General features: G+C 40.3%; 1 protein-coding gene and 1 long non-coding RNA gene across 3 annotated transcripts; one reads left to right on the top strand and one right to left on the bottom strand.

Annotated features, from left to right (window-relative positions):
• Nucleotides 1-2490: 2490 nt before the first annotated feature.
• Nucleotides 2491-27488, top strand: LOC110039874 (uncharacterized). The gene is made up of 16 exons (XM_089296834.1): nt 2491-3867; nt 11254-11605; nt 11953-12049; nt 12767-13254; nt 14234-14443; nt 15696-15837; nt 16765-16910; nt 18595-18718; nt 19188-19350; nt 20654-20775; nt 21301-21428; nt 22189-22314; nt 23208-23404; nt 24139-24322; nt 25448-25536; nt 26112-27488. The coding sequence occupies exons 1-16, from the start codon at nt 2762-2764 to the stop codon at nt 26638-26640; spliced, it is 4203 nt and encodes a 1400-aa protein (XP_089152960.1). The 5' UTR covers nt 2491-2761; the 3' UTR covers nt 26641-27488.
• Nucleotides 6023-9915, bottom strand: LOC149107490 (uncharacterized). 2 transcript variants are annotated; one of them, XR_016209430.1, is made up of 4 exons: nt 9864-9915; nt 8275-8415; nt 7290-7367; nt 6023-6783 (listed from the first exon to the last, which is right to left on the bottom strand). It is a non-coding gene; the product is annotated as an uncharacterized LOC149107490 (long non-coding RNA). The 2 variants fall into 2 exon arrangements; XR_016209429.1 differs by lacking the exon at nt 9864-9915 and having other exon boundaries at nt 8275-8777.
• Nucleotides 27489-27913: the final 425 nt, after the last annotated feature.

The raw sequence follows: 27913 nt of genomic DNA, 5'->3' as shown, positions 1-27913 counted from the left end.
ACTTAAGAACGTGCCCATTTTTTTTTTTTTTGATCGCAAAAATTTCAAAACTTCGTCTCACGCGGTTGAACAACAGAAAGGTAATTAACCGCGCGGCCATGGGCCGAGCGCGGTTCATGGTTTACCCGTGGTTTTTTTTTTTTCGACTTCGGTGCGAGCAGACCCAAGCTTCCACTCGGCCAAATTTTGAGTCACGCAACCTGTGATGTTTACTCGCCAAAAGCTGTTGAAACAATAAATTTCATCTTTCGCGGGAATAAATTAAAAACCCAGCGCTCGTCAAAAATTATATTTTTTCACCAGAAATTTAGCTGGGAACATATACATATTTATATTTGTTTGAATCGTCGATGAAATGACCTTTTCCGGATATTTTTTCCTTCGGGGTCAACCGAAACCTCAGATTACAAAATCACGCCGAACCCACATGTTGCAAAAAAATCTCTTCAAAACCCTGACTTCGAAGCGGTATAACACTTCAGCGTTAATAGCTACCACACATCGGCAGGCGGGAAATCTATTCGTTAACAATCCAACTTTATCGTGTTAAAATTTCAGCGAAATCGAACAAAACCAGAATTAATTAGAATTTTTTTGTGACCTCACTTCCCAGACTTGTCCTAACAAAGGAAGAAACGGTCGCCCATAGCAACCGAAAAACACCAACATAACAAAGCCGACGTTTCGGCCAAAAAACTCCACAATTATCGCCTGAGAGTTTAAACTTGAATGGGAACATCTTTTTCGAACCTTTTTCAACTGATTTAGACGAAAGACTGGCCTCGGCGGGCTACAAAAACGACAAAGAGAAAAAACAGAACAAGACAGCAGAACAAGCCGATAATATTTCATCGCGTGGCTTTCGACACGAAAACGAAAATACATCTTACTTCTGGATAAATTCAGCCTTAGAAGCCAGCAACCGGTCCCAAATTACTTTCTGTATCCTTACAAATGTCCTGATTTCCATCTCCGAAAGATTTTGCCCCAATTTTGAGCAAATAAACATTTCGCCGGCAGCGACCGCCATTACGGTGGCTTGCATACTAAATTAGCTAACTTAACAAAATTCTCCCGAGGGGGGGGATACGACAAATTTGGTGAGAATCAAAAGTAACGCCAATTTTCTGTCACGTTTTCAATCTGTGGTCACTGGAGTGACCAAAATCGATACATCGGTCGGGATAGGGTTTTTTTATGACTTGTGTGACTACTTTGCTTGCCCTTTACTCGTGGAAAACACCAATTAAATTTAATCATGACTTTTAAGAAAGAAAGCTGTTGTTAATAGTGTTATTATTGTGTCGTTGATATCGTTCATGCCCATACATATCCCGAAGAAAGTTCTAGATTAAGACCATTAAGTCATCGGAGATTTGTCAAAGGCTACCACTGATGGTGCAATAATACAGTTTGTGTTGATCAAGTGATGTGATGTCTACAGTAAGAAAAGAATCATCAATGACTGCTTTGGAATGTGCACTACGTTCCGACGGTAGTGCTAAGCGAACAGTTAAATTTTAAAAGCGCGGTTATAAGATCTAACAGATCTTCTTGTTCTAGGAGCAACTGAGATGATTAAGAAGACGTCACTCAATCCACGTGATGTCATTCACTCACTCGATTATTCCCTCGTACGTATACGTGATGTCACGGCATAGGCGCGATTCTAAATGCGAGGGCTCTTATCACTGGAAAAAATAACGTTTCGTAACCGTGTGTTGTGTTGCTAGGAAGTGATGACAGCAGGTTAAGAGGTTAGGGAAACCTTAGCTGAAGGAAGTCATTGTTTTCTCAGACTTCTTGAGTACTTTGTAACAAAACAAAGAACGATTAACGCTGTTTTTCGTGCTGAGTAACATAACTGACGCGCCAGGGTGAAACACAATTTTCATAGCATAGCCCCAGGAACTCCGTGTGAAGTGCTTGCATTTTCCTTTTTCCTTTTCCTTTGCGACTTTGACGTTTAACATTTAATTAAAGAGCTTGTGAAACCTAACTGACTGATTGACGTAATTTGGGTCACTGTTTCTCTCTTTGGGCGTAATCAGTTTAAGGAGATATTGGCTTTCGTCACTCTAGCCTGCGTAGCAAGCTTCTCCGCATTCTGGTCGCGAGCAAATTGGAGCAAGAGCAGAAACTCGACGAAACAGGCAATTTACGCGCGGTCAGAATGCGGAAAAGCTCTTCGTACTGGCACGGTTGCTAATCAGGCTCTCGTCACTCAAAAAGTATTAAATCGGGTTTAAATTACTTGTGTTTGATAACTGTGCAATGCGCTTTCAATATTCAAAACTGACAGTGTTTTAGCTTCATCCCAAACTAGATCGCTTATGCTAATGATGATGAATAGAATATTGTTCACAAAAAATTATATAATATATAATATAATATACTATATAATATTAAGAAATTAGACAATTACTGTAGGTGACTCGACATAAAATCGTTAGAGGGGTCCGGAAGCATTCGTCACTTCCTTACTCCCCTTAGCAGATCAAAGCGCGATTCAGGGTCACACTGTCGGTATTGTAACTAAAAATATACCTGTATATTTTTAGTTATATGGGGCGAGGGCATTAGCTATACATGTAAAAAATAAGAACAATGTCCTTTTTGAATAATATATACTGGACGAAGGCCTGTTGAAACAAAATTGAAAAATATTTCACAGACCATTACGCAAGCGTGACGAGTGGGTTGCTGATATCTGAACTCAGTAGTCTCGGTAGAAAACATCTGTACAAAATTAGCGTGACCGATGGCACGAGGGACTAAATACCGCTTTCTAGTAGTCATCTTTCTCAATTTCATCTCCAGAACGAAGACATCGAGTGAATTACAGAAAAGATACATCAGTGATACTGAAGCGATTTGTAATGACAACACCAAAGCCGCGTTCTATTTTGGACCTCAGTCAAAACAGAAATGGATCGTGTTCTTTGAAAGCGGTGGTTTCTGCTCGTCACTGGAAGACTGCAACGAACGTTATCGTAATCAGAATTCAACAGCGTTTATGACATCGAATGGCTTGCCTGATAAAGTTACTGGTAAAGATCTGTTGTCTGCATCGAAAGAAGAAAACCCAACATTCTCTGATTACACGCATGTCCTTGTACCGTACTGTAGCAGTGACTTATGGCTTGGATTAAGAACAAACCCTAAAAAACCTTTCCATTTTGTCGACGATTCGTCAGTAGATAACTTCAGTTTTAGAGGACAGACAATTTTTCGTTCTGTTTTCCTGGACCTGCTGCAGCACTATAACTTGAGCGAAGCTAAAGAAATAATTCTTGCTGGAAGCAGTGCCGGTGGAATCGGAGTTTTGAATCATGCACAGTGGGTCTTGAATCATGTTATAAAATCACGTGGTTTAAACGCTGAGCTCTTTACAATCGTTGATTCAGGATGGTTCATCGACTTTCAGGGTAGTTTAAGAGCCCAAGTGAACCCTGAATTTTTATCGTTCGCGAATATTTCATTGCTTGCGTGTACGGATTTTTCGCATGGTCACACTTGTTGTCCTTCAGCTTCATGCATGATATCCCGCGGGTATTATCCCTCGAGTGTCCCGTTACTGCTTGTTTCTAGCATGTTCGATTCTTTCATGCTTAGAAACGTTTTCAAAAGACTAGAAAACGAAGGAAAGACAGCGGAAGACAACTTTGGAGATTTTTTGTCTGTTGTAAACCTGTACGGTGGTGAAGTGAATGGATCTATTACCTCAACGGAAAACCAAGTCTCAAATGTGAGTTTTTTCGTCCCCGCCTGTTTTCAACACGTTTATCTTGTTACGTCAAGCTTGTGGGAAGAGGATGGTGTTTTACCACCTTCCTTTGAAATTTCAGTAGGATCTGCGACATTCAGGTAAGTCAATAACCGTTAATGTATAGGTTACAAAATGACCTCTCCATGCGACTACGTGACCCTGTTCCGATGGCCAGCTGTCCGCCCAAGTTTTCGATGAACGAATAGAGCTTTTCCACTCATGCTGTGTTTAGATTTGAGCTTTTACCAAGGTAAACAGTCACTAAGGTCAAGTTACTTAACCTTGGTACACTCGTTCAGTGTTTATACCGGCTCAAATAACTCAAGTTAATCTTTCAACATTCGCGCGCGCTGCATTAACAACGTCATGAAATCGAACTTGCACGAGGATCCCACCGCAGTGGAACAGGAGCAAATTGAGGTGCCATCATTTTCATAGGCGAGGACCGCATTCCATAATATTGCGGCGAAAATTCAGTTGCTTGATCATACCCAGAGTAAGCATTGTTATATGCGTAGAAACGTGGATACGTTGTGTATGCAGCATCCTCCCAGGTGGCAAAATACATCGACAATAATTACACAACAGAGGATCGAAGTTTGTCTAGAGAAAGTTGTAAATAATACTGAGAATGAAAAATACAATGCTTTCTTTTACGCGACGGATTGTTCGCCGTAAGAAGATCGATCCAATTTTTCCATGTTATTTGCCAAGATTGTCAAACTGGATAAGAAACGTTTTGTCGCACAGTCTGCTCACCGCGGGAAATGAAATATTACGCCGCCACAAGCGGATATATCTGTCATCTTGACCTTGGTTACCAACTGTAACCACGCCTGATCACAGGGTAATTACAACTTTTACCTCGGTTAAATTTCTTTTGTCTTTTGCGGCATTTACCAAAGTATCAGTTGGCGTTTACACAAGGAAAATGTTTACCTAGGTAAGTAAACTCTGATACCTCGGTAAACCGTTCAAGTCTAAACACAACTTCAGCCACTTAAACTTACCGGAACAAAAGGAATCGTTTACAAAAGAAAAGAGTTCAACTCCCAGAGGATCAATCTGGATCAACATGGCCGCCATTTCATTGTTTTGGGGCACCAATATGGCGACCATGAGGTCATGTAAAAACACTGTGTAGACACTACCGAGTGAGCCAGGCAGAGCCGAGTCACGGAAAACCAAATGGAGTTGTCTAATTTATTTAGTGCACGCAAGGGAAGAACAGTTTTTCGTTTCAATGGCAAGTGCTTGCGATCGTGATCTATCAGCAAAAAGACAACTTGTTAGACGGACATTAAATTATGATGTTAGTGCTTGTTGATCGATGACAGACGATAATGGCGTGCTTAATGCCCCTAACTTGAAGGAGGTCAATTCGTCTTGCATTCGACTAGTAACTGAAGAGGGTCGTACAGGGGTATTCTCGTGATGCGTGATTAGCTGATTTTATTTTCCGTGAAACGTTAATTTAGGAGATTATTCTTCGTGATCTATGACTTGAAGGTTTTGCGTGACCCGTGAAGAACTTGAATTACTAACGAATATTCGTGAATTCACCACTCTGTTCTACGTGATTTTGAGACGCGGGTCCTCCCGAGGATTTATTAAGACTGAAAACATCCGAATATGAGCTCTGTATGATCGTAACGTCTCGTAAGGCATCAGCAACTATTAACTACCTATCGAGAGAGATTTAGGTTTGCGACTTGCAATATTGAGCCTTTACACGGCACGAAAAATCGCCTTTACCGCGCGTCAAATGTGTTGTTAAAGGTTTTGTAAAGGTCGCCTCTGCACGCTTTTGACGATCTGTGACGCGAATCAAAGATCATCTGTGAATAAACCTTTACCACCAAATCAAAGGCGTGAAAGGCCGTTTTTACTCACCTTTGAACGCCTGTGTTTTTAGGGTTAAAGGTGATCCTTTGATACGCCTTTGCGCACTGTCAAAGGCGGGTCAAAAGTGTAATCAAATTTGTCTGCGATTCGAGTCAAAGGTTTGCTAAAGACGTGGTCGAAGATGCCTGTGACGCAGGCCAAAGGTTTGTCAAAGGTACTCTGCGCGTTCCGCGCTCGCGCGTCTCGCCCGAACTTCTCGCTCGCGCTCCTCTTTCGCGCTGCGCGACCGTTGATCACGTTTCGCGCGATCCACATCTTATACGCTTTTTTCTGCTTACTACACTAGCTTTGTAGCTCCGCATACGAAAGATGCAATTAGATCCGTACTCTTGATTTATGTCTGACAAGTTTTGAAGAATATATCAGCTTTAATAAGGTTATTTTGTACCAAACTATTGACAAATGTTAACGGAAAAGCGGCCCGGAAAGATCATTGCGCCTAATTTTAAGAAAATAAATATGTTCGACTTCATCTCAGTTTCAATTTTTTCCCCGTTTTTATCAAGAGTAAATACCTTCAAGTACCTTACATAAATGTTTTGTGCTTCAGGTTTCAAAAAGCCACGTTACAGGCTTGGTTTCAAACTACACGTAATGAGACTGATCATAAGGAAAACATTGTTCTGTCTATCGTGAAAACAACAGTCAACAAATCTTCCATGGTACAAAGTGCATTTATCTAACATTGAAGTACTATGGCTAAATTCTCAGTTCCTTAAATTTACTAGACCAGACTAGACAATAGGGAAGACAACCGCAAAATTTCGGGAAAGATATAGCAAACTTCGCACAAAAGTCAACTAGTGTATAAGCGTCCTTTCCAGATGGCACGTACAGTCCGTTGCATGGAACTCCTTATGTTTTGGCAGTTCTCCTTTTCTGCTTCTTGCACTTGCTCATTCTTGCATTATAAGTGGAATGGAATACAGTGTTTTCCACTTCTTTCTCATCAAAGTGGTTAAACTGCCTTGTTGGGGGTCAATGCCAACTAAATCCCCATTATTTCTAGGGAAGACACATTTTGACAAAGTCTAAGGCGTTGACGAAATTAATCAATGCATCTTCACTGGATAAGTCCATCCTGTCGACCACTGCTTGTCCGCATTTGTCTAAACAGAAGCAAACAGACAAAAACGTTGGAAATGAATATTAAGGGTGAATCTTGGCATTCTATTCCTTAAAGTTTGCCTATAGTTTTTGCTAATATCACATTAATAAAACGTGACCAATCAGATCATTACTCCTCCTTCGAATAGTTTGTGCTTCTGTCAATAGTAGCCTTTTTTCTGTATTTCTCTCCACTCTACTCAGAGATTTGGTCACACAGGTATGTCATTAAGAGCCAGTTTAACAAGCTAATTTCACCAGCTGAACAAGGGTTATCCCCAGCTAGAATTTCATAAGAGAACAAAGACTTGGGGTCATTTTAAAAGTGTACAGCTTGGCACAAATAAACAAAAAGCCTAGAGCCAGTTTACCAGTCCATCTGTCTGCCTGTCTCTTAAAGACATCTTACAGACCTCTTACAACAAAGATCTTTTATGGTTGCAGAATAGCAATCTAAAAATCAACAAATCTGACATAAACTGTGACAAGAAATGAGGAATACACACACCTTTGGGAATATTGCTGTTCCTGTGTAATTTCCACAGATCTCTTCATGTTCAGTGGTGTAATCTTTTTCCTTATTTTCCTTGTAGATCATATGTGAAAAGGAGCATATAAACATATCAAAATAATTGCACATTTGATTAGTAAACAGTTAGCAACTACTTGTACACTTTTTTCCACTGAAAAAAATTCCTGAAATTAAATGATTTAACATGAGACATGCCTGCATGGAATCGCATGGCTCATTCATTGAAACAAAAATCCAGTCCAAGATGATGAATACACTGCCACTATGATTCCCAGTGCAGCCGCATCTCATAGAGGGAAATGGCTATTATCCAGTCAAATTTGCCAACAAAATTTTAAATTGAGTAAAAGCAAATAAATGTCTTTGTCAATTTTCTTTTACTAAGTTATTATCAAATCCTCTACGCCTTAAATTTTCTACTGATCCCATCAATAGTTATGAATTAATCATATTATTAATTTTGCTTGGAAAAATTTGGTTTGGAAACCTGATGGCCAAACCAAAACAGTCGATATTGCAGACAACCACTCAAAATTTAGATTCAAAACTCAGCTTTTACCAGTCAAAAACCAACATTTCCTGAGACTGGTTTGCAACATTCTGCAACTTTGATTCATTTACCAAAAAGATTCCCACCCCTTGCATGTTTTCAATAACATTTTAATTACTTAATTTTCATCCAGGTGAGCCAGTTGATGTATTTGTCCCTTAAGAAAGACAACATTTCCTTACTTGCCCTTAAATGAACCAAAAAGAAACAACTTTTTTTTTCACAGAGTGAGACTGTAATAAAAATGATCAATTAAAATAACATTAATAAGCTATAGCCAGGTTTTCAAAATCTATTTATATCCTTTCTTTACTGGAAAAAGATATTAAAAGTTGTGGCTGAAGAAATTACAAGATGGTCTATGCTACAACATATAGAAATAACAAATGAATATTCCAGCCTTTTACTTACCAAAATGTTCTGATGTTTGCACACTTTGGAGCATTGCATGATTTAACTGCATCTGAGTTGACTATGAGCTACAGAGTTGTATATTGTATCCTCTCCCAGAATTTATTCTGTTAATTTCTTCAGTTCTTCTAGAGTGGCTAGCTGAAGGATAAAAACAACATTCATAAGCAAATTTCCACTAGTCACATATTTATTGGCATTTAATTGTCTACTGCTCAAAAGACCAAGACATGAAACTCTAAAACTACTGGTATTGTCCAGAGAGGTCGCATAATAATATTATTATGGGGTCAGCTTTTTAATTTGCAACTAATGGCAAGTTTGATTTTTTATCAAACATTGTAACAATTTCCCCTACTAACAGATAAGCTGGATTATGTGTACTAAAGGCATCCATGGTCGAGTGTCAATTGATACCCTTGATCGATCCTCTAAATCGACTCTCTATCAACACCCGATCGATACTCAATCAACACTCCATTGACACCTCGGTTGACACTCAATCTACACTTCTATTACTCAGTTTTGTAAATGTCACAGGGTAGGAGCATTTGATCTCCTGGTATGACACCATTCTTAGCCCAGGAGACAGTTCAAAATGTCACATGCCTGGCAGGTTCGGGGTGGGGCGGGGGGGATGGTTGGGCAGGAGATAGTGGAGTTCCAAATGACTGATCCATAAGCCTGATACAACAAATATCAAAACATATTTTTACTACAACTGCTACTGATCTCACTATCTCAGTGGTCAAAATTTGTTGTGGACTCACTCAGCTGCGCTTCGTGAGTCCACAACATTTTGATCACTGTGATGGTGCGTATCATTGTCAATAAGAGTACAGACCACACTAAACCACATGCAATTTGTTAAATTCAACCCAGTGAAGTCATTTATCAACATTAATGAACAAACATCATCATAATTTCAACTGTGGCAACAAACAGAGCTTTTTTTCAATAGAATGGTAACTAGAGACAAAAGCAGAAACTTACCCATAGATTAAATTTTCAGAGTCAACAACTCTTTAAATGGTATAATGAATATGATAATTAAGTCAGGTCGTGATGGATTGTCATGCATGGCTGACTGAGTTTTTCCTTCAATGCAAATTTCCTTTATATTTACATGAGCTTTCTTTCAAGGGAATTGTTTAAGCTCAGAAATTACCAGAGGCATTGTGCACAACCATTTATACGTAAATAGAGTTAAGTTTACGCTTAATTATTAAGTTACGTTTATTTCAAGCACTGATCATGCTAAAATCTATGCTATGACAGACACTTCAATTTAATGCACAAGACTTGACTGAGTGAGAAAAAAAAATTATCTTTGTCAACGTTTGTAAATAAGTATATGTGAATTGAAAATAAAGTTTGGTCTTTCTTAACGAAGAGCTTTGCCGATCAGCTGTGATTCAGTCAAGTGCAATTAACCTTCGACCAAATTGTTTTCACTGCCGAGGATCTGCCTTGCCATAAATATACGCAATTCACAGCTCTTTATGTAGCCATTGCTGCGTTTAATTTACTTTTTAAACTCCGTTATTCTCTGAACATTGAAAACAAATGAACGAAATTCAGAGACTTACCTTTTCCTGGTCCAAAACACAACGAAAATTTCACCAAAGCCGCCATAATGAAACCAAATGAAGAAAAATGTCTGCTTTCCTCACAGCCGACTTCGTTGACCTTTATTCCGATTGGCCAGAAAAATGCGGGAAGCCGCTGGCAGCCGTGTTTTCCCGCTGTTTTCGAGTTGTTTCCTTGTGCCACCTCCAGGTCAAGTGAAAACTTTTTTATTAAAAAAATACACATTGACAAAAAAGCAAGCTTTCATTTTATCGTTAAAACAGCAAAAAATACGAAAACGCAGGTTATTAGGGCGTTAAAAGCGGAGTCGCAAGATATGGCCATATTTGACCTCGCCTTTGACATGACATGACGTAGGATCAAAGTTGTACAAAGCCATGCCGCCTTTGAACGCCTTTGACATAAGAGATCAAAGGTATGCAAAGCCGTGGTGTCTTTGAACGCCTTTAACGCGCGTCAAAACTGTAGTCAAAGTTATTGACATGTTTGACCTCGCCTTTGGCAGGGATCAAATGTATGGCAAATCCATAAGATATTTGATTCCCCCTTTTACGTGGGTCAAAGGTGGAGTCAAAGTTAACATCACATTTGCCCTCTTCTTTGTCATAGATCAAATGTATCGGCAAAGCCATGACATTTTTGACACACATTTGACGCGCGTCAAAGTTTGGATCAAAGCTATGATCATATTTGACTTCGACTTTGATCAGGATCAAATTTAGAGTAAATCCAATTTTTCGTGCCGTGTTACTTAGCCTTTCACGATTTTGCTTTCTTCAAACACTCTTTCTAGCTTAAGAGCAGGTTGTTTAAAAAGAGTATCTTACTCACTTATTTTCGCGATTTGCGAAAATGAAATTTTCATATCAGTGATCGTGATTCGCTATTTTTCCCATTCGTGAACCGTGCCCTGTACGACTCTCGCTGAACAATATCGAAAGTTGTATAGGTTTTTAACAGATAATCTTATAAGTTTAATATAAAAAAGAGTTACACTACGAACCCGAGTCTTATGAACGATATTCTCAGTGACTGAACTGTGCGTCAGTTCATAGAAAATTCCAGCTGTTGCTTACAGATATAATCCCTCTTGGGGAAAAAAAACAAAGATGGCGGCCGTATATTCTACCACAATACCATGCAAACCTCACGCGACCCATACAGTACAAGGCCTACAGAGAAAGCCATATTTTTGCAATATTTGTACCTGTGCTAACGATGTTGTATATGCTAGGTTTCAAGGTTTTAGAGGTCTCTTTTACGTTTTTATGAGCGTTGTTAAAGTCTTCGTACGTTAAGAATTATGGGTTAGTGCTGAGTGTACCAGTCGCCATCTTTTTTCCAACGGGGGATTGTTTACAGCCAGTGACAAAGCTCTGTCTCCAACAGGAATAAAGTGAAGAGTGGGACCTGGGAATCAACACAAATCGTAACGGGAGTTAATAGTACCAGCATCCGGGATTTTATGGCCACGTGGAAAAAATCATCCAACTCTGCTGTGAGACTGACAGACAGTTGTATTTCAGCCCAGTGCAACCCTACTTGTCCCCGTCAATTATTGTTTACAGATCCTGCGGTGATCTGGGGCGAGACTGTTCAAACTATCATAATTGTATTGTCATTGGTTGTTACTGTCACGTGCGTTGGGTTAAAGTCCATATTCATGCTATATCAGTATTACTTGGCCAGGAAACAAAAACAGTATTTGAATGACCCTGATACTTCCTTTACAGAAAGTGAGGTAAAAAAAATTGTTTGTCTGTTAATATTCACTGATGGATTATTTGTATATCATTCATTTATCTATTTATTTCTTATACTTTTTTACATGCCCCTGTCACGCATGACTACCCCAATCGTCACACAACTGCAGCTACGGCTGTAGACTTCACTTACTACTTCTAAGTGACAAACCTGTCCCCCTCACGATAAGAGCTTCCCCCCCCCCCCACCACGTGTTACTGCGTGCGTATGTTGCTGAGGCTCAACCAGTCTTTGCAGCAATACTACATGTATATAGCCTTTTGTGAACCTTCACAGTACACAAGAAATCAATATCATTGTTGCTTTCTTTTTTCTTCACTCCAGCTGCCACCGTGCCCCCCAAATGATATGATCAGTATTGCCTGCTCGTCACTAAGCTACTCAGTCGATGCTAGCAAGAAGAAGACGAAAGAAGATAAAGGTGCAGTATCAGTGCATTATTTAATAGTAGTCTAAAGGGATTCTTGAGGTCCTTGAGAATTGTCTACTGGTCTGATTAAGCTACTGCGAAGAAAAGGAGGGCGAGACTGAAACTGTGTACATGATACTAAATCCAAACATTATAAAATGCCGTTTGAGAGGTCTTATGAATTGCGTGCTCATCATTAAGCTACTGAGAAAGTAAAGCGCAACTAAAGGTTGTCTACATTCTATAACTTGGTAAGAATAAATGTAGGAGAGGGAAAAACTGCCTCGATTATTACAGGCAGACAGACAGACAGACAGACAGACCAACCAACCAACAGACAGACAAACCGACGGACTGACAGACTGCAGTTCGCCAGACCGATAGACAGACCGACACAAACAGACGGGCAGACAGAATCGTTTCCAGCGTACCAGTCAGCCAATTAGTCGCTCAATCAGTCGCCCTGGTAGGCAGGTGGGCAGGTAGGCAGGTAGGCAGGAAGGCAAGTGGGCAGGTTGGCAGACAGTCAGTACTAGTCAGTCAGTCAGTCAGACAGACAGACAGACAGTCAGTCAGACAGTCAGAGAGTAGGCAGGCAGGCAGTCACTTACTCAGTTAGTGTCAGTTAGTCAGTCCTTCTTTGTTTCTTTGTTTCTTCCTTCCTTCCTTCCTTCCTTTCTTCACTCGTGCACAAACATTTTAAGAAAATTGCCATCTAATTGTACACAGGAGACCCGGCTTTTAAGGATAAAGTGACTGGCACAACAGATCGAGAAGTAGTCGCTCCCAGCCGTGGCCACAGGACTAATCCATCGGTTATGGAGGATGTTATTACTGAAGAGAGTGACAGCTCTGACTCGGAAACCTCGGACCAAGAGAAACGCACACTATCCAAATCTCCTTCGTGGGATGACTCGGTCTTTCATCCCTCCCCCGAGAAGACTCCCGTACCATCACGGAAATACGGAAAGGTGCATTTTGTTGATATCAACGAAGACAGAGAGGCAGGAAAGGCAAAATATTCCAACCAGCCAAAAGAATCCCTGCGTACTGATCATCATATAAAACATAAAAAACCAAAGAGCAAGCAAATTCTAAAGAACGTGTCAGTGTATTTCAATACTGGTGAACTGGTGGCCATCATGGGACCCTCAGGTTGTGGAAAGACAACACTACTTGATTTATTAACAGGCAGGCGAAAACAAGGATACCGCAAGGTGTGTGTCACTGATAATATACCATACCCCTGTGGAAGGATTCCCATGTGGAAAGGTCGGTGATGCCCTTCGACAAATTTGAATTAAACCCCTAAAGGGTCTTAAACGAAACCAATCTGAGCCTGGCTTGAGTTTTATTTCACCCTAAAAGATACTACTGTAACACACATGCCAGTGATTTCCTTACAATTTCTTCGAGCGCAACCCTAAAGATACCTTGACGCCTATAGGTTGTGGCGTTTCGTTCCAAACACCCTAATTGAGACAAAAAATCGTGATTTTCTTCCAACTATTCACATTGGATTCACCCTGGGAGATTATCATACAATTAGATCTTAGCTTAGAGCTAAATACTTATTGACACTTAAATAAAGTTTATGTATGTATTTATGAATGTATAACATCAGTAAAAGTTGAGGATAGCTATGACATTTTGTGATTGTAAAAGTGTGAGCTTATACGTTTTTGTTTTTGGCCACGGTGCCACTGTGAAATATTTGCACAGCTTAATAAAAAGAAAAGAAAGAAAGAAAGAAAGGTACCATGATTATCCGAACAGCTTGCCCACTTGTTTATCATAAGGAAAAAAGCTCTTAAAAAACCCTCATGTTGATTCTGTTACGACAACAAGGCGAGTATTCTTACTATAGTCTGGATAAAAATACAAACGTTTCAGAGGGTAATGATCTGTTAGTTTACCATACCCAAATTTACAGTTAGCCAATCAGAAATCGTGTCTACTGTCCTGATATCCTGCGATATCAAGTCGCTGACCTGATATGGTTACCGTGGCGATATCTGGTCAATTGACCATATTTGGGTACGGTATACACTCGACTCGTTTGGTCTCGCCATGGGTATTTTGGCTGGACTACGTCACGCCAAAATACGAACCATGGCTTGACGAAACTCGCCTGATAAGTCACCGAAGGGTACAGTTGCTTATCACTTTCAAAATTTACCTTTTATACAATCACAGGGCCAAGTCTACATCAATGGAATTGCCATGACTGATGCCATTGTACAAGACTGGTACGCGCATAAGATTGGTTATGTGTTACAGCTCGCTGTGCCTTACTATGAAGAACTTACTGTCCGACAGAACCTCTTCTTTGCTGCGCACATGAGACTGCCGAAATCAATGAGTCACATAAGGAAGTTTGAACGAGTTGAACAAATACTGGCTGAGGTATTCAAACTCTTTAATTACGCGGAGTTTAAAGTACGATCGAACCTCTCCACGTTGTAGAGAGGCGGTCACTAGGGTTGGTATGGGTATAATATGACACCTGTTTTTGTCAGGGACGCAACATTCTTATCTTTGAAAAATACACAATGTAGCACATAAATACGTAACACAATCAAAAGATATCAGTAAAATAGAAACATACAGAAACAGAGACCAGCGACGAGTAGTATAGATCAAGTTTCGTAACCTGTTATGTTAAAAAAAATTGTCAGTCGTTGATTAACTGGTCGTTATCGAGAGCTTATTTTGGCCGTTGGGACGCGCTTTAGTGGCCGTTGTGGCGAGGTGGCCGTTGTAGCGAGGTTAAAATAAGAGTGAATGTATGGACCGTCCGCCGTGACCAAAAAGCGACCATTGTAGAGAGGTGGCAGTTAGTGAAGAGATAAAGAAATTTAGTAAAATTAATATTCATTATTGCGGGAAAACTACGTAAACGTCTATACGTTTCGAGGCTGCTGCCTCTTCATCAGTGGATAAAAAGCAAAGTTGGTGGAGAGGTCGACTGTATTGAGAATAAAAAGATGTCCGTTATGATGTATGACAAAATTAACAGAAGTGTAGTATAAACATATCTGCCTATTCTGAGGGGCAATTAGTACTTCAATTCATAGCTAGGAATGAAGCGGTTTAGTGTTGTGCTGTAGGTATCTAGCAAAAGGTAGCTTTCTTTGCCATAAAAGTTTTATTACGTCCCTTTCTCTTCCTATGCTTAGTCCAGTTTAGTAAGAAGTCATCGCCCTACCTGCTAAAAAAATATTGAAAAGAAATTTGCTCTTGGGGAGGTCAGTAGAGCTTTTAAAGGTGCTCAGTCGCGGCATTTTGAGTTATTTTGGCCGCGTATAAAATTACCTTTGAACTGAAGGAAACCTGAAAATAGTAGTTTACTAAGATAGAAGAACACTAAAGAGATAACAATAAACCATAGAGGAACAAGGATGGATGAGGATGGAGAAGATTAACACGGATTCGGCAAAGAACGAACTTGAAAAATTTGGGCTAAACTTGTCAAGATGCGTAAACCGTGGCATAGCTCCTTTAATGTAATCCACCCTAATACAATTGAATGACATTTTGTCGCCTGCTTTCAATCATCAGTGTGTTTATTTTGTAAAGAATTGTTTCTGTTATCTCTGATCTCTTTGCAACCTCACTGTTGGCAATGACTATTACTATCTCTTTTGACCTGAGACAGACTGGCCTAACGTCCATAGCAGATGTAGTTGTTGGTGGATCTGTTGGTCAAGGACTTAGTGGAGGACAAAAACGTCGATTATGTGTTGCTTTTCAGATGATCAACTTGCCATCTGTGCTGTTCCTCGATGAACCAACTTCAGGTAACACTTTTTCACGAGAGTTAAGCCATTGATCACATTTGCGGTATTGTTTGTACTGCGCACGCCCGACAGTAGTTTTATGGTGTAGCCCAGAATCTTTGTTCCCCTTGACCAGCAGTCGGGAAACGAGCGACCCTGGAAAGTTCTGTTTGGAAGTACGAAAATATCGAACTTCCGTTTGAATTGCACACGCCTAACTGATAAACACGTGACTCAATCGAGACGTTGTTTTACTTCCGCTCATTTCCATTGTTTTTAAAAACAATCAAAACCTAGCCTTTAACGGAACTCTCGAGAGTCACTTGTTTCGTCAAGCTTGCGCAGTAAAGAACGAAGACTCGAAGAACGAGATTGGGAGTTCGTGTTGGATCCGAACTCAAGCTTGAGTTAAAGATATATGATATACACATAGGACTTGTTGTGGAATTTTAAAAACATTATGTTTTCCTTTTCCAAATTTTCTCAGGCTGTTCTTAAAGCATTTTGACGTCACCTGTGATCTATTTCAATTAGATTATGAGATCGAGATTTCTATCGTGCGATAGTTGACGAGGACGCAGCCCGAGTCAGCTATCATAGATAGAAATCGAGAGCGAATGTTCTAATTGTTTTTACTATAAATCTACTAGTATTTCAAAACTTTGACTAAATCTTCTTCGCATACACTTCGAAAACGCAAACAAGCGGCTCCCAGCGCACGCTGCTACGCTGCTCACTATCTACTACAGAATAGATAGTAAGTAGTGTAGCCAATCAGAGAACGGCATTCGTGATAGAACACTAGTAGATTACTAATACTGCACAGACGCACGGCAGCATGAAATCCACTTGTTAAGTATCATACGACTTGGTATGTTACTAAGCTTCTTAAAATCTTGCTGAAGGTCCACGCCTATTTTAACGCAACAGTTCATTAAATGTTTTCAGGTCTGGACGCGTCGTCTTCACTTGAGCTGTTAAATCATCTGAATCTTGTAGCTGAGTCAGGCAGACTTATTATTCTCACCATTCATCAGCCGAGACTGGAAATCTTTCATCTTTTTCACAAGATCATTCTCTTGTACGAAGGGCAGGTAATGAACCAGTGAAAAACACATGATTGTACCAACATGCACCAACATGGCGTCTCCATACAAAGCTCTATAAATCTGGGCGAAACACTCCTTCGAATAACGCGCGAATGAAAAACCGCACAGATATAACCCTTGTCGAGGTCGTTTTTATATTAATCATCTATCATATCCCAGAGTAATGACTTAATTTATTTGATGGTTACAATTTTTATTTTTGATGAAAACCAGCAATAACAGTTAGTACTAGTGTAGCCCACGGATATGAAATTGCTGCGGTTATTTTGGTCTATTTTGCGTGTCTGTGAACTTTGTATTGCATGCGATTTAAGGGCAGGAACTTGTTTTCTAAACCTGTACGACTAAAATTCTCAAAATAATTGTAGAGTTTTAGTGCGAATACGTGAAAGCCTGTCAAAGCCGCCACCGCCGCCATGTGCTTTTTGCTGAATAACTTTTCTCACCTCAGCTGCTGCACACATGAATGGGGTTAAATTTCATTACGATGCAAGATCTAACATATTTACGATTCAAGTTCTCAGAATGCGTGTAGGATTTAAGTGCAAATGTTTGAAAGCCCGTACGATTTAAATTTTCAAAATGGCTTGTAGAATTTTAGTGCGAATACGTTAAAACTTGTCAAAGCCGTACAGCCACCGAAGTGGGAGAATATTATGCAGCAAGAAGCAAATGGCAGCTCACTGCACCAGAAGGAAACAACAAAAAGAATCAGAGAAAGCACTTGTAGGCTAGCTTGTTAACGGTTAATTCGAATTTATCAATCTATTTCCTTTCATGACGCACAAAATATTTACGATTTAACTTGTTTGAGGTGCGAGAAGCACATGGCAGCTGCTGCACAAGAATACATAAAATGACAAGACTACCGGAAAACGCACTTTCGGCTTACAGTGTAACTTGATTGAGTTCATCAATCAATTTGCTGTCTTAACATTCACGGCACAAGTTGTCATCATGCACAAAGAAAAGATTTCCACTCACCCAATGGTCCTGCACGTCTTGAATTTCGAAGATCACCGAAAAGAAGGCCAATGACAGTTTGCCCTTTGTGTTTTGTCTATTTCCTCAAAGCGAGGCACCATCAGAGCGCAATGCATTCTGGTTGCTGGGCAATGCATTCTGGTCGCCGCGCGTTGCATTCCTACAAAATCTCGATTTTGCATGGTTCTTTTAATACATTCTGGGAGCTAGCGTCCACACTACGCCGGAGGAATTTGATAACGCAGCTTAATTTCTACGGTTAGGTCTACCGTCCACACTAATCCGGCACGAAAACGGAGCTTTTCGAAAACGCTCTGCAAACCGGAGGAATTTGAAAACGCCGGCTTTCCATTTTAGTGTGGGCGGAAAATATTTTGAAAAAAGAGCTTTTCGAAAACAATGGCATCACGATAATCGTGTGATTTCCCTGACCGAGTTTTCCTCAAAAACAAATCCAAAATGACCGGTGATTGTTGCGTTTTTAAATTCATTCGGCGTAGTGTGGACGGAAAACATTTGACGCGTTTTTAAAGTGAAAACTCCGTTTTGAAACTCCTTCGGCGTAGTGTGGACGAAAAACATTTGACGCGTTTTCAAATTCCTTCGGCGTAGTGGACGGAGCATGATTATAACAGTAACATGAATTCAATACTTTGCCACTAATACTCTTTTCACGTCACAACAGGTTGCGTATTATGGCGATCCGGCCGTGGCTCCTTCTATTTTTCTTAAAGCTTATTTCCAGTCAACAACTGAAGAATATAGGCGCAGAGAGGATGCACCAAACATTGACACTACAAATCCTGCTGGTAAGCTATTTGGTTTCTTTCCAGATATTGGCTCAGTAAATGGTTTGGACCCAGGAGTATCAGTAGTTCGTATAGTGTGATCGTCCGGTTGAGGGTAGTTCTGAAACGAACTGTTGTTGGTGACTGACGTTTCCACAACCTGAGCGGAAGTCATCTTCAGAGTCAAGTGAGTAGTGTTTGTCAGTCAATGGTCATTCTCTTGAATCTGAAGAATCATAACAACAATTCGATTCAGAACTTCCCTCACACGGACGATCACACAAGACGAACTATTAATTAAAACATTGGCTATTCAGCATTAGTTGTGGGAAACGTTTATCGTTCAGCCGAAAATTGCCGTCGTGGTGTTAATCATTAAAAGCTTAAAAAAATCATATTTACGCAGACTAATTATTTTTCTTGTAACACTTAATCCCACCCTCTCAGTGAGTTCTTAAGCACACAACACCTGTTCTTTTACGTACTGCAGACACCATCATGGATTTACTTAGCAACAGGCAAGCTCGCCAGGCTATTCTGGATTATTATCAAGCGAGTGGTGAACCACAAGCAGTCCAGGAAGCCATCAAGGTGTCAGCAAGACAGGCCATGCGTCAATTCACTTTGGAGAGAATGAAACGCGAGAAGACAGGGTTCGTAAATACCTCCGTGGGGAGGCTGTCATATGAAAAGTTAGCTGATGCTCGTCGGAAACTTCAAATTAAACCCCCGAAGGAGATCAGTCTGGGCGTAGCTCAAGCTTTATTTGACCTCTAAAAGATACCACTTAAAACGGAATAAGCTCAATTACCAGCCGCTGTTCAAGAAAGGAGCCCGCGCTAGTAAACCAGACTTGGGAGAACGCGGGAAATCGAGCGAAAAAACGGAAAAAATGAGCGCTTTTTTAATTATCATTTCTTCGAGTGCACCCTAAATAGTAGCGTGTCGAAATGAACATCCTAAGTGAGACCAGAATCCTTGATTTATATCCCTAATCGAGACGACGAGCGTCTCCGACTTTTTCATATCGGAGTCCTCAACGGGGTACATACATAAAATAAACGCTAAGCAAGATCTGCTCGATGCCAATAACATGACTGAAATGAGTCTGAAGTAAATATATTCATTTTGTCACGAGCATTGAACTATAAATCTTTATTAATCATAACTTGTCGCATTTAATCTCAATAACCTGCTCTCTTCATTTCAAAATTTATACTTTCCTTACTTCAATCTTTCAGCCTGAGTTTTCTGGGATAAACTGCCGTGTTTTTACGTAATCATTGAAGAAGCTGCGTAATTGTATACGCACTATAGTTCTGAGCATTAAATCGTCTTTTTGTCATATTTCTTCTATATTGCCCGGTGCCTTAAATTTTACAGTTTGCGTCCCACGTGTACTCCACGTGCTCCGAAGTGTATCTTCTGCCCGGGCGGGGGTACTCCCAGAAAATTAGGAGGGGGTGTTCGGCTCCGATTTTCCCTACCCTATTTATGACCTGACAAAAATTTCGATACCCTATTTAAAACCTGAATCAATACCATGTTTCAGACCTGCCTTATAATTAGTTCCCCAGTTCAGACCAATGTTAAAGGCAATGTTTATATGCTTCTATTAGGTAGGATAGCTTCTTATAAAAAACAAACCCAATTCAAGACTAGAGTGCAAAGATCATACCCTACTTTTGACCAAAACGGCTTTAAAACTATACCCTTTAGGGTCACACATACCTTTATATCCCATATAAGGGAGTACCCCCCCTCCTTAGGATCTTCTGCTAGATTCTAACCAACCAATCAGCTGGTCAGCCACTCAGTCATTTTTCTTTATAAGTTTTATACTTTGAGTAGAAGTGAGTTTTCAGTTGGCTGATGCGTGGTCCTAATCAGTGCGTAGTGCGTGTATTTATTATGTTCAGTTCCTAAAATGACGGAACTTCATTTTTGTTTTTTTAGTGCGAATGATGCGGGGCCATTCAACAGACTCTTTGTGCTGGAAGGAAGAACTTCCAAGCGACAAACACTTGGACAGATCACTTACTTTCCTCTGATATTCTTTACATTTGGATTATTAGTGGGTAATAAAATTTAGAATAATAATTAATATGTATTTCTTTTAAGTTAAAACATTATCAATTCGTCGTGGCCCACTGAAATATATTTTACGTATGAATGCGAGTATTTAAAACTTCTCTCAAAATTGCACGATTTTCAAATATCACGAGTAGTGTAAATGCTTAATTGCTGGAGCCTTCATACGATTACTCGTTTATTTATAGATGTCTGAAAACATTGCGAACGTGCGCGCGCGTTAATTTACACTGCAGTACAAATTAGGAGTTAACGATAAATTGGCCTGTTCTCAGCCAATCACAATGAAGTAATTTTCTCAGTCATGTGATAATAAAGATAACTTAGATCGTGTATAACGAACAGAGCTTGTAGAACCGACGTGAAACCAGCATCCCTTTTGTATGTGTGATTTGATAAGCGATGATGAGTGAAATAGCTCGAAGTTCGATCCGGCGTGAACTGTCCTTTTACACACTGGTTGTATGCTATACCACTTCCCTAAACTTTTTGCCTTATAAATTATTTTACAGGAACTGTTTACTGGCAAGCAGAGGGGAAAGGTGGACTTTTGCTGATGTCAGCATATTGTATTAATACTGTTTCCAGTCCTCTGTTTCTGAGCGCAATTTTAATGGCGCACCTAAACAAAGCTCTGAATGTGAGTAGCTGGCGAAGTTTGAAATCTTAATTTTGCGTTATGCATGGTTTAGTTAAAGAGTAAATGAGTAAGAATGAGAAGGTATTTTAATCAAGCCACTCGATGAAACAAATATAACGCAAATCGACATAGCATGTTTAAAAATCCTAACTGGCAGGATGTAGACCGGTCGAATATTTACAAGCGTGGAGGCAGAGTTGAACTAGGGGCTTCCGAAAACAACATCAGCTAGTGGTCACTTATATATTCAGTAATGGCCGTTTTCACACTAGAGATGGATAATCCGTCTACGACGGGTTATCCGTCCATTACGGATAATTTGTCTTAGTGTGAAAACGGAACGGTGCTCATTTTAGACGGATAATCCGTCTATTTTTATCCGTCCGATTATCCGTCTATATAGACGGATGATCGGACGGATATAAATAGACGGATTATCCGTCTCTAGTGTGAAAACGGCCATTGAGAGCATGTAAGGGAACTGTCTGCCTTGGAGTACAGTACCAAAACGCACGTTCGAAACATGAGGGTAAAGAAAAACTGAATGGAGAGAAAAGCCTTCGTTTCGCCCCTCCCCTGCCCGTTCCTCCTCGTTCCTCCCCGTCCCTCTCTTACCACGCCTACTACACAGTCTTTGATAGAGCGCTTGGGAAAATCCATGGAGCTTCGTCAAAGTTTAAAAGTCAATGTTTTCTCAGCCACCTTCATGCTTCCTAATTTTGTTGCCGTTTAATCTTGTAAGTTGTCTTTGTTCTCGCAGATACTCAACCTTGAGCGTGCAGATAGGTGTGGCCGGCCACTTGAGAATGTAATTCAAACTTTCGTCCGCACTGCTTCATTGTGCGTGATTCCTGTTATAGTGTGTTCTGTCATGACATACTTCATGGTAAGTCCCACAAATCCTATAAAGATAAAAGTCATAAAACATACTACGGTACGAGCAAGTGCGTGCTCCAGCTTTACATGTGTGCGTGATTCCTATTGTTCAAGAATTGGTTCGTGCTTAGTGTGCGTATATCAAGTTATCTTATGGATGCAAGCGTTAAGTTTGGAAAGCACGAGAGAGGCTTCCTGAGTGTCCAAACTTCCCAAGGTTTTTCCCAAGGGCAGTTAAACAAGCAGACAAAATCTATTAACTACATCTATTAGAAAGGTCGATCTCACAAAAGCCGTATCTTCTGCTCGGAGATGGCTGACTTTTACATTACAGTATATAACGTAAGCAAAGACAGTGATGTAACAAAAAACAAGTGCAAGCAAGCTTAATCCCCCGTAGGAAAAAGGATGGCGACTGGTACATTTACCCATAGTTCTCAGCGAACGAAAACCTTAACAGCGTTCACAAGAAAAGTTATAAAATCTTCAAACCTAGGCTACACAATGTCCTTAGTTCAGGGACAAATACTGTAAAAATTTGGCTTTTTTTGTGCCTCATAGGCTGTGTTAGGTTCGCAAGGTATTGTGGTAAAATGTACAGCCGCCATCTTTTTTCCTACGGTGGCTTGAGACCATTCTGCACTTTCTCTGCTATTATCAGACCTGTACATTTTCGTAAGTGATTAGCAATATGCTAGTCCTGCTTAGTCGTGACATTTTCCACTCTGTATGACATGAAATACCATTGTACAAACAACATTTCAAATAAACTTTGTTGTTGTTGTTGTTGTTGTTGTTGTTGTATTGCTAGCGTTTTGTCGGCATTTTTCTCACTCGAAAGAATGTTCGAAGTTCATGTCGAAGTTGGTGGTTGATTAACATTTCTATTTCTTTATTTGTCAGGTGATGACGTCATACGATTTGTTGAAATTCTTGCTGGTGACAATCATTTCACTTGTTTTAAACCAAACCTGGATTGCAGTCTATATGATGGTGATTTGTGCACATCCGGGGATCGCTCATCGTATTTGTCCGATGGTATCCGCCATTGGAGGCTTTGCGGGAGGATTTATTATTCCGAGGCCTCAAATGCCACCTGGGTGAGTACGAGGGACATGTTGAAAAATCAACTTGTAAGGTTTGTTCTACCCAAGCCAGAGAAACGTCTGCACAGCTCTGCGGCTTTGTTGTCATGGCTTATAATGTCAGTCGGTTTGGGCGAATGCTATGTAAACCAAAAAAAGCTTTTACACAGTGCGAAAAAGGCCTAGGTACGAGTTCAGCGCTACAGTGTTACGCAGGACATGTAGGTAGCGGTTTTCTCTGTAAGGTCGTGTGAGAGATCACAAAAAGAGACAAATGTAAACTATTCATTCTTTTCATTCCTTTATTTACGCTCTTCCTACTCAGCAAGATTGTGTGCTCCCTGTGGTGAAGCTTCAATTTTCATACGACTTGCTATAATTCTGAATCTCATTCTATGCAGATACCAGAGGGAATGTATGATCTAGTTGAATAGAGCAAGAACAAAAAGAATGAATAGTTTACATTTGTCTCTTGTTGTGATTTCTTTCGGAACTTACAGGGAGACCCCTTCCCACATCCAGCGAAACTTGAAAATATGCTTTCGCGCTAGGCGGAAAATTTCTTTGGCTTTTATCCGTAATTTTACTCTCATGCTACTTAACTAGATTGTGCCCCTGTGCAGATACAAAGAATTAAAATAGCGTAGCATGCAATCCAAGATGTTCTCGAGTTAGGCCATCCGTCAAATGTCAATTTAATCCCTTTCACAGTTTCAAAAGCCGACATGTCTGCTATGTTTCACTTTTAGGTATAATCTATTATTCTACATCAATCCAGTGTTTTATGGCTTCTCCGCTATCACTAAAGTCTTATTACAAGATGTCCAACTGAAATGTGAAAACGACTCCATATTGAACTGCATCAGTACAGATGGAAATGCTCTTCTGACCAGATTTGGATTCGACACAGTCAACATCTATGAAAATTTGTTGGTAAGTTTATGTAGATCAAAAACTGCGATAATATTTGTCTCAAAACAATATTCATAAAGGGGTAGCTGAAGAAAGGAAACTTAGTAGTCAATAATATGACCGCCTTAATCCAAAGTTTGATTTCTTCTTCATCACTACTAAAGCCACCATAACTATGGATTGTCACCCCCACCACCCCTCCACCCCAACATCACCATCACCATCACCACCACCACCGCCATCACCATCACCACCCTCAACCGGCACCATCACTGCTAGCACCACCATCACCGCCATCAACACTACCCTTACCACCCCATCATCACACTCAACACCACCTCACCACTAGCACCACCATCATCACCATCACCACCATCATCACCACCTCCACCCTCAACACCACTATCACTACTAGCACCCCGATCATGACCATCAACACTACCGTGACCACCACCATCACCACCATCGCCCTCAACACCACACACCACAATCACTACCAGCATCACCATCATCACCATTATCACCATCGTCACCATCAACACTACCATCACTACTAGCACCACCACACTACCTCCACCACCATTATCACCATCACCACCCTCAACACCACCATCGCTACTAGCACCACTACCATCACCCGCAACACTACCATCACCACCACCACCCGCATCATCACTACCTCCACCACCTTCATCACCACCTCCACAACCACTACCCGCCATCAACCCCACCATCACCATCACCATGGTCCTAACACCCATCATCACCACCTCTATCATCACCCTCAACACCACCACCACCACTACCACCACTACCACCACCACCCTCACCACCACCACCACCACTACCACCATCACCACCCTCAACACCACCACCACCCTCAACACCACCACCACCCTCAACACCACCACCACCCTCAACACCACCACCACCCTCAACACCACCACCACCCTCAACACCACCACCACCACTACCACCATCCCCGTCAACACTTCCATCACTTCTATCACACCTTTAGACAATCTCCAGGTGCCTCCATTACCACCATCACTAGCAACTAGTAAGCTAAGAAAGAGAACTACAAGTAAGAACAATGTGTGATACAAACCGTATGACTGACGAGGAAAAAAAATCTCTGAATTTCAGATTATGCTCGGAGTAACCGTGCTATCATTAATTCTTTCTTGGCTGTTTCTGGAGATGAAGTATATTAATGTGAACGTCTTCACTAAAAAGTAAGTGGAGTTCAGTTTCTCTCGTCTATGCTATACGTGTAATTAATTTAAAAGTTGTAAGATGTTTGCCGCCTAGCGAAACGTAACATTTACGGTTATGCGGGAACAGGGTCTTGTACAATCGAACACATTACAACTGAGCAACGAGATATTAATTGATATCTGTCATCACCTATATATATGAGTTGGTCTGAGCAGGTCCTGAATGGGTGAAATGGGAACTTGGATTTGCCTATTTTTTTCACTGAGAAATGGAAACCGGGTCACTTGGATTGGGAATCAAAAACATGGATTGGGTTGGGAAATTGGATGTAAACCCCGCCCCTTCGCGGGGTGGGGGGGGGGGGGTGGTACAAGTTCATTTGAACATTTGAACAGAGTATTACTCACATTGGAATGCACACAGGGTCATAAACCACTGGTAATATAAGCTGTGGTACTGTCGCTGATATTTAACGGGATAACACCTATGCAGTGAACAAGTGTTCCCAATAACAGTGCTTCATTTTCCTTGGCCCAAAAACCACTCTCAATTCACAGATAACAAAACCTATTTTTTGTAATTTCTATTCTAGGTTATCGACATCTTTGAAAGAGGACGAAGCTTTAGACATTTCAATCGAACCTCTAGAGAAGCAACCCCCTGCAGTTTGTTCCCGCGAGAAGGCCTCTCGCAGGAAATCAACTTTAGGACTTATCACAGGAGATGAAGGCTTGCACACCATTAAGGGTCCAGAATACGGTAGCGTTTCCACTCCAGAACACAATGGGCATTCCAATTTGTCAAGAAAAGTGTCTCCAAGAAGGCAACGTTGGCAAAGCGTTCGACAACGCACGATTGAAAGAAAGGTTAGCGCAGAAGTCCAAATGAAGCAGGTTTACGCTCTAGCCAAAGAGCTTCAGAAGGACCAAACGAAGAGCAAAGAGTGTCGGCGTGCACGATATTCCACATTCCCTGTTGCCGTAAAAGACTCGCCGACAACAAAGCGCAATTTATCATGTGGTGATACTGCTTCGGTCGGAAACGGTCTCGAGCTAGCCGGAGCGATACCAAAAGCCAAGCAAGAGGACATCGCTAATGGCTTTCAGGAAACAAGATTTTAGAAGTCATCGAATCATATGTCTTCCAGTGATGACGGGAATTCTCAAACTCCGACGAAAACTTTCAAACCATATAAAGAGAACTTGCCATGAGAACAGGCCCAATCAGAAGAGTCAATATTTTTTTTTACTTACCTATTTATTTATTTCATCAACACTTACACTTCATTACATTGAAAGTCACTTGCATTACAAAGATATTTGCTAATATAAAATACTACAGCTACGATAGTGGTATTCTTTACTTTTTGTCCACGGCTGATTTACTTTAAATGTAATCAGAAACCTTGTACCTATTTCTTATATGTAAAAATAGTTTTTTTAATTTACAATACATTGCAGTATGTTTCATGTGCTTTACATTACATTACGCTACAGTGCATTACATAACTACCCTTACATTAATTTTTCTTTTTTTCCTTTTTTTTTTTTGCTCGCTATGGGTACTGAAAAATAAAAATAATTTCTCTATTTTTTATATTCATATTTGTGTATATTATGTGTAAGATTGTTTTTGTTTGTATTATTTTCACTTGCTTAGTTTCATTAAGTATGATTACATGTTCGATGAGATTTCGTTCATCAGGAAGCCAGAACAAGAGCGTTAATCATTTAACAGGCAATGTAAACTATACCTTTATTTATACACCCAGGTCTACTTCTCTGAATAATTTGTTGTTTTAATTAGGTATATTATTAGTAAGCTAAGTTACTTTGGCCATTGAACACGTCTTAATTTGGTAATATTTGTATAGTTTATTTTTTCATTTCCACATTTCTGTTATGTATTGTAATTCGTAACATGATTTAGACAGTGTACTGGAGAATATGAAAATATTCTTACACCAGAATAGCCCTGTGTAAATTTGAAATCGAGTGCATGAAGTGTTTGTTGAAGTTAGTGTAATTTCAAGGTTGCCATAACAGCCATTTTCCTGCTGGCGCGCTAATCAAATATGGCCGAAAAAGAAAGTGAAGAAACTTTTCGGCCCTTTCCAAAAGTTAAAGCTGCAACAATAGTTTTATTGGAGAATTAGTGAAGAGACAAAATCACTTTGCCGAGTTTGACTATAATCGGGTTCCTATGATTACATGTTACGTGTTCAAACTTTTTTTTAGTACAAAAGCTTGGCAGAAATTTTTCTTTACAATTAACGATGACAGAAGCTTCCGCGAAATGCGATCACGAAAAGTCACGGAAACCGGAAGAGGCAGACATACAATGACACGAAAAAATACTTCGTGCTATAAGTCAAGATAAGTACCGACAACAGGA

This window comes from Orbicella faveolata, unplaced genomic scaffold (genome assembly GCF_042242905.1).
Source record: "Orbicella faveolata isolate gen_17 unplaced genomic scaffold, um_ofav_v1 contig_27, whole genome shotgun sequence".
Lineage (NCBI taxonomy): Eukaryota > Metazoa > Cnidaria > Anthozoa > Scleractinia > Merulinidae > Orbicella > Orbicella faveolata.
The sequence above is the reverse complement of the archived record's forward strand: the minus strand, read 5'-3'. Positions and strand labels throughout refer to the sequence as shown.